The sequence below is a fragment of the Asterias rubens genome, chromosome 15 (genome assembly GCF_902459465.1).
Source record: "Asterias rubens chromosome 15, eAstRub1.3, whole genome shotgun sequence".
Taxonomy (NCBI): Eukaryota; Metazoa; Echinodermata; class Asteroidea; order Forcipulatida; family Asteriidae; genus Asterias; species Asterias rubens.
In genome coordinates this window covers 6525771-6542506 of record NC_047076.1, presented here as the reverse complement: position 1 = coordinate 6542506, position 16736 = coordinate 6525771, and the positions used below count along the sequence as shown (strand labels likewise).

The 16736-nt window shown below is 38.5% G+C and overlaps 1 protein-coding gene across 7 annotated transcripts in view; it reads right to left on the bottom strand.

Moving 5' to 3' along the window:
• The window catches only part of LOC117299863 (protein cordon-bleu-like), a 39954-nt gene extending 23577 nt beyond the window's left edge, over positions 1 to 16377 (bottom strand). For 6 of the 7 annotated variants that reach the window (XM_033783432.1, XM_033783438.1, XM_033783437.1 and 3 more), the window contains exons 1-6: positions 16237 to 16377; positions 6232 to 6411; positions 5249 to 5449; positions 4719 to 4827; positions 2468 to 2587; positions 1362 to 1599 (exon numbers count right to left, since the gene is read on the bottom strand). In XM_033783432.1, coding sequence (XP_033639323.1) covers positions 1362 to 1599; positions 2468 to 2587; positions 4719 to 4827; positions 5249 to 5449; positions 6232 to 6272 — 709 coding nt within the window. In that variant the 5' untranslated portion in view covers positions 6273 to 6411; positions 16237 to 16377. Of the gene's footprint in view, positions 1 to 1361; positions 1600 to 2467; positions 2588 to 4718; positions 4828 to 5248; positions 5450 to 6231; positions 6412 to 7442; positions 7607 to 16236 lie in introns of those variants that run through there. The other variant, XM_033783433.1, reaches the window with a different exon arrangement.
• Positions 16378 to 16736: the final 359 nt, after the last annotated feature.

Genomic DNA, 16736 nt, shown 5'->3' with positions numbered 1-16736 from the left:
TAACTAAGGTTGTGTACATGTAGTTTTTGAGAAATGAGTAAAACAAGTCAGAAAACAATTTTGGTCTCATGAGACCAAAATTATTTTAGCATGTCAAATCCCCTTTCAGTTATGATATTATACCAAAACCATAGCAAAACTGAGACATAAATTATTACTTTTACTCATTTCTCAAAAACTACAACACCTCAGTAAGTAAAATTTCAAGGGAAGCTTTCTACTATCATAATCTTCAAACTGTGTCAGTTAAAATGAAAATCTGTGGACATTGTGTTTTTTTGTTAGGAAAAAGTACATATACCCTTTAAATAATAATAATAATAATATATGCCGCATCAATAAGGACTCTATCTATCAGAAAATGAGTGGATCACAAAACTAATTTTGACCTTGGAGCCCCTCTTAAATAAGGATAATAATATACCACATTTTACAATAATCGCATTAATGCGCTTTTATACATTAGAGCCCTGGTCATTGGGCCGATAACATTCCTTTAATCTTTCTCAGCTCCCTGTGGAGTCTAAAGCCCTGAGGCTGATTTCACAAAGAGCTCAAATTGATCTTAACTGCAAATCAATAGTAGTTGCTAGGTAAAGTGTGATGTCATTATACAAATTACTATGGTAATACTGACAATTTAGCTTGCGATGAGTTTTATTGCTGTGTGAAATCAGCCCATGAGCTCCAAAGGCTTTTTCATACACAATATCAACGTCTAACCTCGCAGGTACCCATTTATACCCCTTGGTGAAGAGAAGCAGTTATAATTGAGCACCTGGCTCAAGGACACAAGTGTCATGACCGGGAAACAAACCCACACTCTAATGACTTAACGACCAGAACCATCCAATGCTCTAAACCACTCGGCAATGACACCGTAAAGGGTTTGGGTACTTTTTGTCCACAATGTCCACAGATTAACATCAAACTTACACAGTTCGAATATAATAATGGTAGAAAACTTCCCTTAAAATATTACTTTCAGGAGGCGAAAATTATTTTAGCATGTTCAACGTATTTACGCGAACATCCTGAAAACATTGCTCTGCAATCTTTGCTTTTTTTCCCTCAAAAACTTGACGACCAGTGAAACTGAAACTTCTACAGGTAAATTATACAACATACATTTTCATTTGTTGTTATATTTTACTGTTTTTATAAAGTTTAATATTTGTATCCGTCCTGTAATTGGCGCTTGCACTGTTGGATGTTGAATATAAAAAATTAAAGTAAAAATAAATAAAATAAAAATAAAAAACACAGTGAGTATGGATTCATGTCATGGCCAAAAACTTGATCTACAAAAGGTATCTTGAAACCCTTTAAATAGTTATCTCATAATTTCTTTTTGTGCCTACCTGCAGGTTGACCCTTGGCATCTACAAGTAAGAACTCGATGACCCCTGTACTCTCCAGGGTGTGGTTGAGGTCATAGGGGTCGTTGGGTCGATTGACGAGTCTCAAAGAATGGCTACCAGGATCCACTCCTCTCTCCTCACATATCCGAGGAAGCAGGTCCTTCAGGGTCTTCTCAGGGTCGACTCGTAGCACCATCTTGTGGTTCTTATTGGACACAACGGTGATGCGAGTGGTTTGCTGTGAACCAATGATACATACATGACATAGTTGGAACGACACGTGTAACTTCGAGACAGTTTGGACGATTGACAATTATCATTTGACACACTAAGTTTCACTATGTTGTTGACCAACTGGAATCCTCATCCTGACAATTGCCTACTTATTGAGCAGGCATTTCGTTAAAAAACTATGAGAACCATGAAATTCAAGAATTTTGACAAAGTGATAAAATATGGCATCTGAAGCTGCATCACTCTGTTTAAAGACAGTGGACACTATTTGTAAGTGTCCAAGACCAGTATTCTCACTTGGTGTATCTCAACATATACATAAAATAACCAACCTGTGAAAATTTGAGCTCAATCGATCGTCGAAGTTGCGAGATAATAATAAAAGAAAAAACACCCTTGTCACACAAAGTTATGTGCTTTCAGATGCTTGATTTCGAGACCTCAAATCCTAAACTTGAGGTGTCGAAATCAAATTCGTGGAAAATAACTTCTTTCTCAAAAACTACATCACTTCAGAGGGAGCTGTTTCTCACAATGTTTTATACCATCAACCTCTCCCCATTACTCGTTACCAAGTAAGGTTTTATGCTAATATTTATTTTTAGTAATTGCCAATAGTGTCAACTGCCTTTAATGATAGATGCACTCTGCCAGCATGCAATATGACATGTATGACTACATGTGGTTGAAATGCATCTACACAGTACACAGTCAACCCTCTCACTGTGTCTGAACATTCATTATGATCCACTGTAGGTTTTGAGTGATAGTTACACGATGCCAGCCTTCAAATGATATCATGTGGTTAAGTACACAAAATTATTAAAAATACTAATGAAGTGGTTAATGAAAAAAAATTCCTCTCATCTTACCTCATAGACAGCGGACTTCTTGTCCTCTTCTTTCTTGTAGACAAAGAGCTCCCTCTGATTCCTAGGGATGATGTAGACGGTATCTCCCACAATATCAGCTAACGTCTGACTGGATTTAAGCTGTGTAAGAAACCAGAGAAATTGTAACAACCCAGGTCTCGAAATAACCCACAGCACCCACAGCAATTGCCGTGGTGCCCTCTGCTTTTGCTTTGGTGCCCTTTGCAAAGTTCCAATAAATTTACATTTTCCTCATAGTGTGCCCCTTACCATGGGGAAAATTGCTATGCCCCTTCAAGAGTGTACAAGGCCTCTTAACCATTTGCTTTCCTGAGCAGCCATACCCAAGGGCCCTAAAGTACAATCAGTAGCTAAGCAGCTCAGTAGCTAAGCACAACAAAGACCTTAATAAGGTCACCCGCCAAAATCACATGTACATGTACAATCTGGGACTGTTATACTGCTTACTTTTGCTTAGCAGAACATTTTCGGCATTACCTTCTACTTAAAGGGAAGGTACACGTTTGGTAATTACTCAAAACAAATACTAACTTAAAGACTGACTTAGTAACGAGCATTGGGGAGCTGTTGCTAGCATAAAACATTGTGGGAAACGACTCCCTCTGAAGTAACGTAGTTTTTGAGAAAGAGGTAACTTCTCACTAAAATAATAAAAGACTTCTAGCTAGAAGTCTTTTATTCCTATTTGAAAGCACACAAATTCGTCCAACACAGGTGTTTTTTCTTTCATCATTTTCTCGCAACTCCGATGACCAATTGAGCTAAAATTTTCACAGGCTTGTTATTTTATGCTTATGATGGGATACACCAAGTGAGGACACTGGTCTTTGACAATTACCAAACATGTACCTTCCCTTTAAAGTGAAGGTAAACACACTTTTAAAATTAATAGGCAATACAAACTTTGGTGAGAAGCCTACATAGCAGCTTTCGAAAGTATAAAGCATTTCGAGAAACATTTCACTTCAAAGGTTATGTAAAGTTTCTATGCCCCAATATTTGAATCTGAGAAGTGTTTCTGTCAGTAACGTTTCTTAGATTGCGTATTCCTATAAGAGATTATTCTTCCTGCAAATACATTATTTGAAGGGAGCAAAAAAGTCTCTAAATGCAGTTGTGAGATACAACCCTTTCAGTTGAAAGTTTCAGTCATTTTTGTTCTTCCCATTGACCTGTGTACAGTTGTATGCTAAATAATCATTCACTGGTTGATTTGATCAGCCATATCATGGCCCTAAACAAACTTGCTTTTATTTATAGCTTCGTCAGTGTTCATGCTTCACTGCCCATGACCAGAATACTCTAGCTAGGCCTCAAACAAGCAATGCGATGCTCTTGACTGAACTGGAATGCCTTCACGCTTGACTGGGCTGAATAACCAAAGCCTAACAGCCCTTAAAATCTGCAGGCTTGACCCGACAATTTGACAAAAAACAACTTCATAAAGATCCATTGAGCTGCTTATATATCTGATTCAGGTTGTTCATTAGTTACGAACACAATGCATCAGCAGCAACACCATTACCTTTTCACAATTATATATAGTTTCCATTTTCACTTTATACTGAAAACAATCCCAATGGTTATGGGCCAACCAAAATAATTTTGCAGGATGTTGTCTGCCTTTGTTATGTTCTATTGGTAATTACTCAAAATAATTATTAGCATAAAACCTTTCTTGGTGACGAGTAATGGGGAGAGGTTGTTGGTATAAAACATTGTGAGAAACGACTCCCTCTGAAGTGCCATAGTTTTCGAGAAAGAAGTAATTTTCCACGAATTTGATTTCGAGACCTCAGATTTAGAACTTGAGGTCTCAAAATCAACCATCTAAAACCAACACAACTTTGTGTGATAAGGGTGTTTTTTTCTTTCATTATTATCTCGCAAGTTCGATGACCGGTTGAGCTCAAATTTTCACAGGTTTATTATTTTATGCATATGTTGAGATACAGCAAGTGAGAAGACTGGTCTTTGACAACTACCAATAGTTTCCAGTGTCTTTAAATATTGTACTTTATAGGCCACAGGGCTCAAATTTAACACTGAACCGCAGGCAAGTAGTTTTTGTGTCGGGCCTGTAAACTCTCGACTGGACTTGGGCTCTGTCATTTATTTTTGGAAAAAGTGTACATTTTTGTTCAAGAACAGGCGAAAAAGTGCCTGATGAGCATTGGCTTAAGCCATGATTTCAGGAAGGACCATGGAAACTTCCAGAGATAAAACTTACATGGATAGGGGGGTCCTTGGGTCTGGCACCCGGCTGAGCGATCATGTGACCAGATGGATTCAGTCTATTTTTAGATGAAATCATAATGAGTAAATCCAAGATTGGCGTCCTGCAGGGGAAAAGAACACAAAAATTAGAAATGTTAAGATTTACAACATGGTTTTTGGTGGACATACATGTTACTGACCAATCACAGCCATACAGTCTGACCTAATGTACATGTACATGTATTACAACTGTTTCATTTGTTTCGACTGAAACATTGCTGGAATCTTTGAGAAGGCCAGACCATTTTAATTTTGAAAAGGGCACCTCTGTTTGAAAATCTCAAAGTCTATGAGAAACTTTTTGGAGGGGCATCAAGGCAAAGACCTGGACAACTGGCCTCCGTATTGAGTTTAACGGTTGGTATGCAGAGATGCTTGAGAAGTTACCCATGTGATTGTGAGCACCTCTGCCAAGCTTGCTGTAGTGGGTGGGGCTTAGTGGAACAGTCTATTGAATCTAGGGGCGAAGCACATTTGTCTTACGTTTTAGCGACCGATGCCTTGACCAACTTGTCCCCCGGCAGTACCAAGGTGAGTTGCCTCTCCTCTGACCCTGGTGCACCATCTCCAAGGTTACCATTGTTTTTCAAGACGTCCTTCTCGTGTTCGGACTGGGAGCCATTTGCAGTCTCACTGGCTGAGGGGCGTGCGGTTGGAGGGGGTGGAGCCCGACTCCGCTTAGACCTGCAGTATAGATGGATTTTATATTAAATCACATATTTAGAGAGAATACACGGCTTTATCTTACCCGACAACATTGAAACCTCCGAAATAGGAACCCTAGTTTTTACGAGTCCACAAATAGTGACACAAGAAATCGTGTGAGATAAAGCTTATTACTGGTACACATACAAACAATTGTATTTCAAACAATGTACAAAACCACTTTAACACAATCTCTACTGTCGCAAGCAAATGGCACCCTCTTTTGCCAGAACTTGTTTATCTTGTCCATTGATGTGTCTTGTCAGAAATAGGAAATCAATGTTCTGATTTTTAGCGGCCTGTAATTTCTACTGAACAGGTGACAGCTATGTTGCATTCGAGTTGCTCTTCAATGGTAGTGCTAAGGTTGTCATGTATTCCAATGGGTGCACATGATGATGCAATGCTGCGGCAAGAGATGCGTAACACCTTCACCTCGTAAACATTTTTGCAAAATACAGTGAAAGTTTTTACTGTTTCCTCAGCAAGTACACAATGAAGTATACACTGTTTTTAGCTGAAACTTTCACATGTGACTTTAATTAATTTTTCTTGTGAGAAAGATAGTCCACTGTATGGGTTTTCCCTGGAAGAATTCTCTGGGGTTTTCCCCCACACCTAAAACTGCACTTCCTTTCTAATCTTCTCTCCATTGGGTTGTTTGCGAGGTACAGTGATAAGTTCGCAGCTTCACAACTAGAATAAATTAAACGAAATGAAAATGCATCAACTATAACATTTCAACATGAATTCCTGCTTACGCTTGATGTGTGGGTAGCTTTGATGCAGCCTCTGTCGACATGTCGAATCTTGTGCAGAAACTTTCAGAACGAAGAAGAGAGAGCGACAGTATTGCACTGCATGTCCGTTGTCGATGTCGGTGTTGTCGGTAACTTGTGAGGCCAGATACTTATGGAAGTTGCACTCATCGGGACGCAAATCTGCGGGTGAATAAAAAAAAAGGGGATTTATAATTTAAGTTTAGAGTTTTCTGTTTGATAAATCATCATGGTAATTTTACCATTGAGAGGGGCCAGGCCATTTCCATTTTGCAAGACACTTCTCTCGAAAAATCTAAAAAGGTCTATAGGTTACATTTGAAAACACCAGAACCAAGACAATGACAATGTTTCAGAGGCCACGGCCTCTAGTCTGTGTCCTTCCTGTAAATCCAGGCCTGTAAACATTACCATTTCTTACAAACTGACTACAAACGTCACAAGAAGCCTGTAAAAGCAGATACATATATAGGATAGGTTGTGGATTTACAATTTTCAACTTTGGGAGACTGCTTTTGTGTGCTACAATTTGTGTCCCCCAAAAATTATTCCAACATGTGAACGGACCTTAAGTTACGCAAGCTAACTAATACTGAAAACAATTTGAGGTAATTTATTTGTCGGTTTGTTAATTTTTAAAATTTGGGGTGACTCTAGAGTGGGAATGGAGATAACAACCTCCGGATAAGTGTGTCAGCGCAATGTATCTAGCCCTATGTTGGCAGTCTCCCTATTTTGTCAATACATGTAGCTTCGTTCAGGTGTGCCAGTCAAAAGCCATACAACCGCTACCTGCCATGTAGCCAAGGATAACACCCAAGTTTACATTACACCCTTTTTATTAAACCACTCTCAAATTTCGATAAAAAAATGAATAAAAAAAGTGAACCAGATTTGTTTGAAGACTCTTTGATGATAACAATTACTATATTTTTAGTATTTCAAAGCCTGCAGGTCATTCATCAAGTTATGTTGAAACACGATTTGGCTGGTCTCAGGTACTAAAAAAAATACAAGCATATGTCCAGAGACATTGCGTTTATTACATGTACATTACATCCCATTGGAGTTACATCTGTGGTTTGACCATGGTTTGCCAATAGTTCCACAATCAACAAGTCTGACAAACTTCCCCCTAAAACAAAGCACAGGCTCAACTTGAAAACTCCCCAGCCACGGGTAACTGTACTCACCACTCAAAGCAAACCAGCCGATAAATATTTCTCTCACAAAATCAATTTCAGAGTCCCCCTCACATTCTTGATGAAATGGAAGACCGGCCTACAAATTTACAACACAGCACTTCGGGGATAGACACCCGTGTGTGAACGAATTACAGCAAATAATATCCGACACTGAACCACACACTGCTTTACCAAAACACACCTCTCTCCCACACAACAAGTTACAAAAAGAAGAAAGGAAAAAATGATTGCATGAAAGGACAGCCTGACATTTTAGTGGTAGGGTCACGTTCTTTGAATACCCTGTCTCTATTTATATTTAAATCAGCCATAATCTAAAACTCTTTGAAAACACACAACAGGCTATGATTCATTAGAAGGAATTTACTTTTTATAGTTCAATACCCAAGGTATGGATTGTGGCTTTTGGAGTGAGTGCGGGAAGGGGGGGGGTGTTCTGGAGATGTTTACATATTTCACATGACCATACAGGATGTATGCTGAATTGGAAATAAAAGTTTCATTGTGCATAATTGGATAGTTAAGTGACCTGCGTACAATGGCCAGGTTAACTACCACTGCCTACTGAAGGACAACACACACACTGCATTAGAATGCAGCAAATTTTCAAGGCATTTAGCAAGAGGCTGTTAAATGTTTAAGATGTTTTGTGAGTAGCAGGATTTATTTTTTTGATCCATTGTCGCAAATCCATACTAAGTGGTTTTCATTAATCATAACCCTGGAATCTGTTCTGAAGAATTTACATTAAAAATGAATTGCTTTGAGATGGATTTTATTGTTTTTAAAAACCTGTAACAAATATTAGGGACATTAATGCATGATCTAGCCCAACTACTTCAACATCCTCAGGTCAGGTTGGTGTTGCAGTGTCTTGCCTTGCCTTTCACCCGGTTCGAATCACACCGGGGGCACTAGATTGTACATGTATGTGAATTGGGTTTTCTGTCCCTACTTGACTGCGTGGGTTTTCCCTGGAGTAATTCTCTGGGGTTTCCTCCCACATCTAAAAACTTAAATGTATTTATTGTCGTCTCTCTTCTCGTTTGGCTCGAAGAGTGTTTAGAATATATCCCCAAAAAATCCTCTTTGCTGAAGTAAGGAAATTAGGAGGACCTCTATTGACATTGCGGTAAAGGATCCAGATGAAGCCCTAAGAATAAATTCTTTGGATACCAGCTTCTTTTGAAACCCCCTCAAGCTATTACAAAACTGCTTTTTATCAACAGAGGTAACAAAAACCAAGAATTTCTGCGAAAAAAACAGTTTCTCAAGACAAAGAGCTGTTCAAAGCACACACATTTTTATCGCACTGAACAATTGTGCTAATAAATAGAAAATGTTTCTACATGTAGCCCCAAAACCATGTCACATGCCATTTGCAACAAATTTTCTGCATATTTTCGCTCCGCAGAAAATTGCTCAGCATTTATTATATGCTTTACAGGCAACTCTATGAAACTAGGCTCTAAACCCCACTACAGATTATATACAAGTTCACGAAGTCTACGATAACTGTCAAGATACTCATACCACTTTGCCCCATTCACACAAGAGCAAACAAAAAGCTGGCTTTCCAAGTGCTCTTAAATTTTATTAAAACCAGCCTGTTAAATGTTCCAGAATAGGGCTAAGGAGAAAATTCCGATCCAATTTTGTCTCCTTTGTTGTGAGTTCAGACCTGCTGCAAGGATCTTCTGTCAAGTGACAAATAAGTGTGACCTCCTGTTCCAGTATTTGTTCATGGTTCACTTGTTAACTTTTTTTGCATTTGTTGTGCACAGAGTACCTGTTTTTGTCAGTGTCCTTGGTGCATGTGGTGTGTATTTCAATAACTCAGTGGCACTGATTACAGGGTCAGTGAGGATCAAGACACGATTTTAAAGTTGTCACTTGGAAGCCTTAGCCCATAAAAGTCAAAAATCTTCAGTGGCAAGGAAAGTATCTTTACTTTTTGGTTTGAATCCAATAAAACTAATTTCTGAAAAGGTCATTTTAAACGGCAGTCGAGTTTTTGAGATATTGCCGAAAATCCAAAGCGAATAGGGCCTACAAAACTTTATGATGTCCACCCAGAAAGAATAATCCCTAATATTAATACAAATTTCAGATACAAAATTTGGTGCATACACACTCAGGTATGTTTTTTCCTTGCCTCATCACACTACTTCAAAGTGAACTGCTTTCGAACGCAGCTGTAGGGTTCTAACCAAAGGTTTGTATTGCGATCAATTTGAAGAGTGATTACCAAATGTTAACCTTCCCAAGGAAAACTTTGAACACTTTAAGTTACATGTAGAAGACACAATGACTGGAAGCCAGTGCAGCTTCATCACAGGGGTCATAAGAACCAATTTTCCCACGCGTATCTGTGAGAACTACATCTTATAGGCATGGAAGAAGGATGTAGGGTACACAGTTTTGAAAATGTTGCAAGGCAGTGACAAATATGATCTCCAGCCCATAGTGCAAGCGCATGCCAATCACACACGAACTGCGGCTCAATCACAAACAAACAACACAGAAAATAAAATTTTCGCTGCCATTGTAGAATGTAATCAATTGTCAAGAGAATGATGCCATGATGAAGCAAGATGCAAAAAGTTAGTATTTGGGGGGACACCCCCCCCCCTCCCCAAAAAAAGGTAGGGGCTTTAAAAAAAATTTAAAAAAGAGGGCGGGGACAATCAACTTGTGTTATTTTTTTAGTTGGCTCTATACCCTGTCTTTACAGCTCAGGGGCCAATTTCACTAACGTCTATGTTTGCGATCATCGCTAACACAATTGCGATGAGATCGCAAACCTCAAATCCATCGCAATTGCGATGTCGCTAATTCTGCGTTTCACTAAAGTCATCGCAATTGCGATGACGTTAAAAGGGAAATAAAGTTTTTGTACGAGGCTAATAGTAGTGACCTTTGACATCCCGCAACAAAATCGTCGGTCGTCGCTCGAAATGAAATGGCATTGTGCAGTTTATATGTAAGTCGTTGTCATGTTGGTGCCTACGAACTATTGTGGACGATGTTTAGGCATTCATTTACAAAGGGTTAAAGTATTTATAGGCCTATGGCCTCTATTATAATTTTAGATTTTAATAAACAGTTTTCGTAAATCTGTTGTTACGGTGGGGTTGATGAAAATTCTGACATATCTGTCTAATAATATAGCTTTGACACTGTCAGTTTGCCAATACATTACACATTTTTTTTTTTTAAATGATGGTTAAAATAATCGAACCCATATAGTATCTCCTTTTTACCGATATTAAGGGGCTCTTTGCTGCAGTTGCGTCGCTGATAGTTGTCATCGGCAATCTGAGTCTACCAGGTAAAAGACCGCAAGACTAAAATAATGTATAGCGCCACTCATTTTACTCTAAATCACGGGCAATTTATATGTCAAAACGTACACCGCTATAACTTTAAGCACATAATGGCGCGATGTATCATAAGTTTGCGATGAACTTTTACTTTGCGACCACTAACATGTCATCGCAAGATTGTCATCGCTAAATAAAACTTTGCGACGAGTATATTCATCGTTAAGTTTTAGTGAAATCGTCGGCTAAAAATCCATCGCTAAGTTGCGATGGATTTTAGATTTAACGATCGATTTCGGCGTTTGCGATGACCAAAAGGCGTTAGTGAAATCGACCCCTGAGCCACATATCTGGTACACTTTGGTCTGGTGGTGGGAAATAGCTGTTTGAATATAAGATCTTTTTAAGCATTGACTGAAAGCCGGTCTTTATAAATACTCACAATTCACCTTGAAAAGTGAACACACACAAACCATGCCTTTTTCAGTTATTTCTGTTGACTTTAATCCCAACAAAAACCTATTTACACACTATACAACAGAGTACGTTACTTTCAAATCAGTATCCACTTACCTTAATAACAAATTGTGGATTCGGTAGGTATAGTGGATTTCACAGGAACCAAGACAATCATGGAATAAAATGTGCAAACTTGCCTTTCATTTATAATTTGGTTCAAGTCTTGATAAAGTTTATGCCTTTCATTTCATAATGCATTTTGGTTTAATTCAAAGGACTCCCAGAAAAGCAAACTTAATCAATAAACTGACCAATAAACCCATGGAGAGAAAAAGGAAGGAAGACTGTTTCAGGCTTACATGTGGGAGGAAAAATCCCAGAAAATTATTTATGGGAAAACCCAGAAAATCAAACACAACCAAAAAGTTATTATTGCCATTAGGCCTAATTGAGTGATTTAACACATGTGCCAAACATATTTCAACCTTAAGTTTTTACAAAACCCGGAATCTATTTAAAGCAGGAGCCAAATTGTTTCAATATTGCACAACGCGAACAAAATAAAATGTTTGATTATATTTTAACAAGCTGCAGACAGTTTTGTTATCAGGCCCAGGTAAATATTTGATCGTCAACACACTTGTTGATTTATTGAGTTATGGTCTACTACGGATCTGGTGGACAGTGAAATTAATTACTGCTCAGAGATTTGTGACGGTTGACATTGACAGTTGACAAAATGATACAGCAGCTTTGAGTACTCAAGGACTAATACACAGGGGCAAGGCCTGATTTTATTATTTCTACACACGCAGCCACGGTCATAAATAACCTATCATGGAGATGCTTTTGAAGGAGTGCAGAAAAAAATACAACTCTTCGCTTTGCTGAGCAAACCTACAATTGGGCCTTAAATACGAGGAGGAAAGTCACAAACCACACGGCTTGTACTGTAGCTCAAAATATTCACTGGACTTTTTGTGACAATTGACAAGAATTGAAATGGGAAAAAAACATTTCTCAGACACAGTTTTAGCAATTCAACAGCTCAAGTGTTAATTATAATAATGTAAATTATTATTATTATTATTATTATTAAGTGTTTGAATGTGAAAAAGCACTCGGAAAAGATTCATCTCACCTTGTGTTTGTATTATGGACAATGATTCTATGAATAATCAACAGATATTTTATTTATCAGCAGACTGAAGGTCAACATTTGAACACAAACACGAGACGGATTTGTCTCGATGAGTCATCACTTTGTTTTCTTGGAACTAAAATACATTGCACGAGAAGATAGTTAACGTGTCGTCATGACTTTTTTTATGCGCGTTCGCATTTAGTTTCACGTCACAGTTAATACAAGGTCTGGTCATGAGTTTACTGGCCCCAATGCTAAACTCACTGGCCTCAGGTCTACAGTCCAGTGTAAAATTTGAGCCCTGCTCATAATGCTTTCAATGTATAGGCCTTATGTAAATTTCTCTTAATTGATTGAGCACTGGCCGGTGTTTGACTTATTTTTGTAAATAATTCCTAAAACATCTTAACATAACAGGTGTAATATATGTATTGTTCAATAGAAAAACAAACAACCCATGTCCCATTGTTATGGGTGCACAAAATGACCGATTTGGGTTGAGCTTTTAGATACGCAGCAACCAATTAAATTTACTGCTGCAATACTTCTGCATCGATTGCAGATGGTTGTGGGTTCGAATCCCATCAAAGTGTAGGCCTGATACTTCACGGAGGCAACAGAGGCGATTGCCTCCATGCCCATAGTCGTTGCCTTGGTGCCCTTGAAATCCTTAATTTACAATTTCCTCATAGTGTGCCCTTACCGAGGAGAAAATGTCTTGGCACCCTCGTGCCCTTTCAAAAACGAAGCATACAGGGCTGGAAAGTGCTGTGGATTGTTATTAACACACTTCTTTTACCTTGCAGTAGGAACAGCTATTTAAACAAGCCATCCTAATTCAAACCAGGGCGTACAAAAGACGCCCATGCACCCCTCTGGTGCCCAACTACGCAGTCCACTAAGAAAGTTACAAAGATTACAGTACTAACATAATTGGGATGAATTAAAATACATTCAAGTCTACGGAATTCGATGACCAGAAAGGGCAAAATGTCAGACATCAAATCAAACTTGGGGGTTCTTGGTGACCATGGCAACGGCTTAAAGCTTTGATCTCACCTCAAGGCTGGTTTGTGTACGTGTACCCATGCACAGTGTTTGTGCACAATTCACAAGTTTGGAATAGTTTGGGCTGAATTTAAACAAACCCAGGCAGTGCTGAGTGCCAACTGGCAATGACTGGGGTGCCTTCCCAAAATTTGCAAACACGACCAAACTTTTAATATATAAAAAGAGGGAGGCAAAACTTTTGATTGGCAATCCCTTGCAAGGTTCTGGCCAGGTTTTTTTTTTTTCAAACTACATTCTGTAATTGTTTGGAGTTTCAGCAGAAGAATGAAAATTGTCATTGTTGGTTCAAAATGTCACAGACACACTCTTTGAGTAGCGGAAACTAACACTATGATATTTAATTACAGTATGATGTAAACCAAACTATCAATATTTAATCAATCAAAAGAATATATCAAGCCTGGCGGACATCCAAATCGCGGCAGGAGGAAAATGAGCTACACTGACACCATCACCCGAGACACAAATCTCAATCTAAACGAGACGCAACAACTCATGAGGGACAAAGCAACCTGGCACCACTTCATCAAAGCTGCTTCTACTGTATTCCGTCTAAGGACGAAGGATGATCAATGATGAAGCCACCATTCCTTATATTAATCCAAACAGTCATTGCTCATAATTCAGCTCTCGATAACAACAATGTCTTGAGGGGATGGTTTTACACTGGTCAATCGTACCATCATATCAGCCAGCAACTGTGTAATAATGGTTAAGTTATGCTTTATAAAGCACCTTACATTACATGTACATACCATAACTGGACAACCCCAAGGTGCTGTACAACTTAATATAGCACCAGCAAAGTGGAGGAAATTATTCATAGTCAAGAGCTACAAGATTCCTTAAAATAAAAATGGACTGGTGAGCCAATAATTTACTACACACCATGATTGTTAAAAAGTTATAAAACATGCACCGCAAAACAAACATAATTTTTATAAATTACAAACATAATATGTCTATAAATCCAGAAAATTTTGCCTCTTTTAGTTAGAGGGGTGGGGGGTCCACTACTCTTTTATGTTTAATTTTTTTATAAATTTTAATGTGTTTTTTTATTAGATTGTTTTCTTTGGTATGTTAGTATAAATCTTGTGCAATTTTTACATTATAATATTTTATATAATGCTGTACAATTGGAATGTAAATTTTGTGTAATACTTGATGATGAATAAATCAAATAAATTCAATCAATTCAATTCAAAATATGTACTTCTTTGCATATAAACTTAGGTGAGTTTATTATAGAGGTTTTTGCTAGATTTTGTTTTAAGAGAAGTTTTTCATCACACCCTATCTTTAATTTAATGGCACGTCTTCTGCCTAGTCATGCAAGAGCTCGATCACGCTTCCCTGTTTTTACGATCTTTTGTTCGCGCAGTCATCGATATTGCTGCACAAATTATGGTCGCGTGAACGCGCAGCCATATTCAAGCAATTGCGAAAGGTTCTGTGTTGATTTGGGCAATTGATGGACCACCAAAATTTTGCCCGACATTGTACACAGAGATTGACTGATCATGTACAATCATCATAAAATTCCATGTTGTGAAATTGAATATGAATGTTTTTAAATAAAAAACACAGGTACCCAACGTATACTTCTAGAAACTAAAGGGGTCCCCGTGCTCACGGGGGAGCCTTAAGTTATAGTTTTCTAGAAGTGCCCAACGAACACACGAACATTCAGTCGGACCCTACCTAGCCTACATTACACTTTTACATTTACATTTACACTGGGTTTACTCCTCCAAACATCATCCTAGAGAACAGACGATCAACCAGACAAATCAACATAGCCACACCTACAGGCAACCATTCGCCAGAGTTGACTGCTACCTCTACAGCCCTTTCCCAAGAGCTGTTAGGATTTGGAACAGGCTACCAGTGGCTGCAGTCACTGCAACCAATCTGAACCAAAGAGAAGCACTGCCAGCTATAAGAGGGATGGAGCTACCAATCCCTCTTAGGACAATTTGACATTATCACCATCTTATAAGCACTATCTTGAAAGCACAAGCACAGAGCACAAATGGAAATTGCAACCCACCCTCTCCAGGACAGCAGCAATGCTTTTGGGAGAGTACAACAATGCAAGATGCAAGATGCAAGATGCAGGATCCACAAGTTTGGACGTAAAGCTAAGGGTAGTTAATAGTCAACCCAATGCCCAAATGTTGGTTTCATTAATCTCAGACCAATCTTTTCACCAAATAATTTGAAATGTTTCATTACAAAACATTATAAAAACTAGACACAGTAACTGTTCAAAAGAACATTAGTCTTCTTAGAAAGATTAATTTATTCTGCCTAGACCCAGTAGTAACTGGGGCGCTGTTTACCGAGTCTATATTCTGCCACCACTTTTTCACTCATATTGTTAAATGTTTTTTGTCAAAGACTCAACTGAACTGATCAAGTCAACAAGCAAGGGGAATCCCATTATTGACAGAGTAACTTTTTTTAATAGAACTTACTTCAAAACGATACGAAAACTTTTCCCTTTTGGCAGAATAATAATAAGAATTTTTTTGGCAGAACATAGTTTACATGACAGAGGAACCCGGGGACATAAGTGAATGTTGTTTGTTAATGTGAGCGTACGCCCCCATTGGCATACAAAGAATCTACATGCAATGTCAACATTCCACTGGTGGTGAGTAATCACTCGTTTATTCAATACAAAATTCCAATGCATTTTTGCCGTTATGCGTAACGCTAGTCGGTGGTCGGTCCAAAACCTCTTTCCAAAAAAAACATGCAGAAAACTCTTTTGACTTACCAGCAAGAAGAAGCACTGATTGATGGTAAAACGTTAGTCCAAACAAAACATGGTACAATCAATTCCTATGAAATAAGCTGATTTAGTGGAAAGTGGTGGTAGTTTACAAATTGAAACGCTGTCATGGCGAGCGTTTCACTCTTTACGTTGAATGTAAATTTTGTACAGCGCTGTTCAATACAGGTGTAAATTTCCGTGGTTCCCGCATAAAACTTTTATTTATGTTTGAATGAGTATGTGCGGCAATGGCGTAATGGACCGATTACCAGTTATTTACCCACCTGCACCGCACCCGAGGGTACGTTACCCAGACGTCACGAAGGCAAAGAGCGTATTGGAAGAATTGGGTATTCCGCATTGAAAACTTCTCAAGCGCAGCACGCGAGGGAGCAACGGCTAGAAAAACTCTCTCATGAGTCATCAGTCTCAATCTTAAAATGTTATTTGTGGGTATATTTTCCCAGTTGTCTCTAGAAAAATGTCATGAACCATAGAATCTG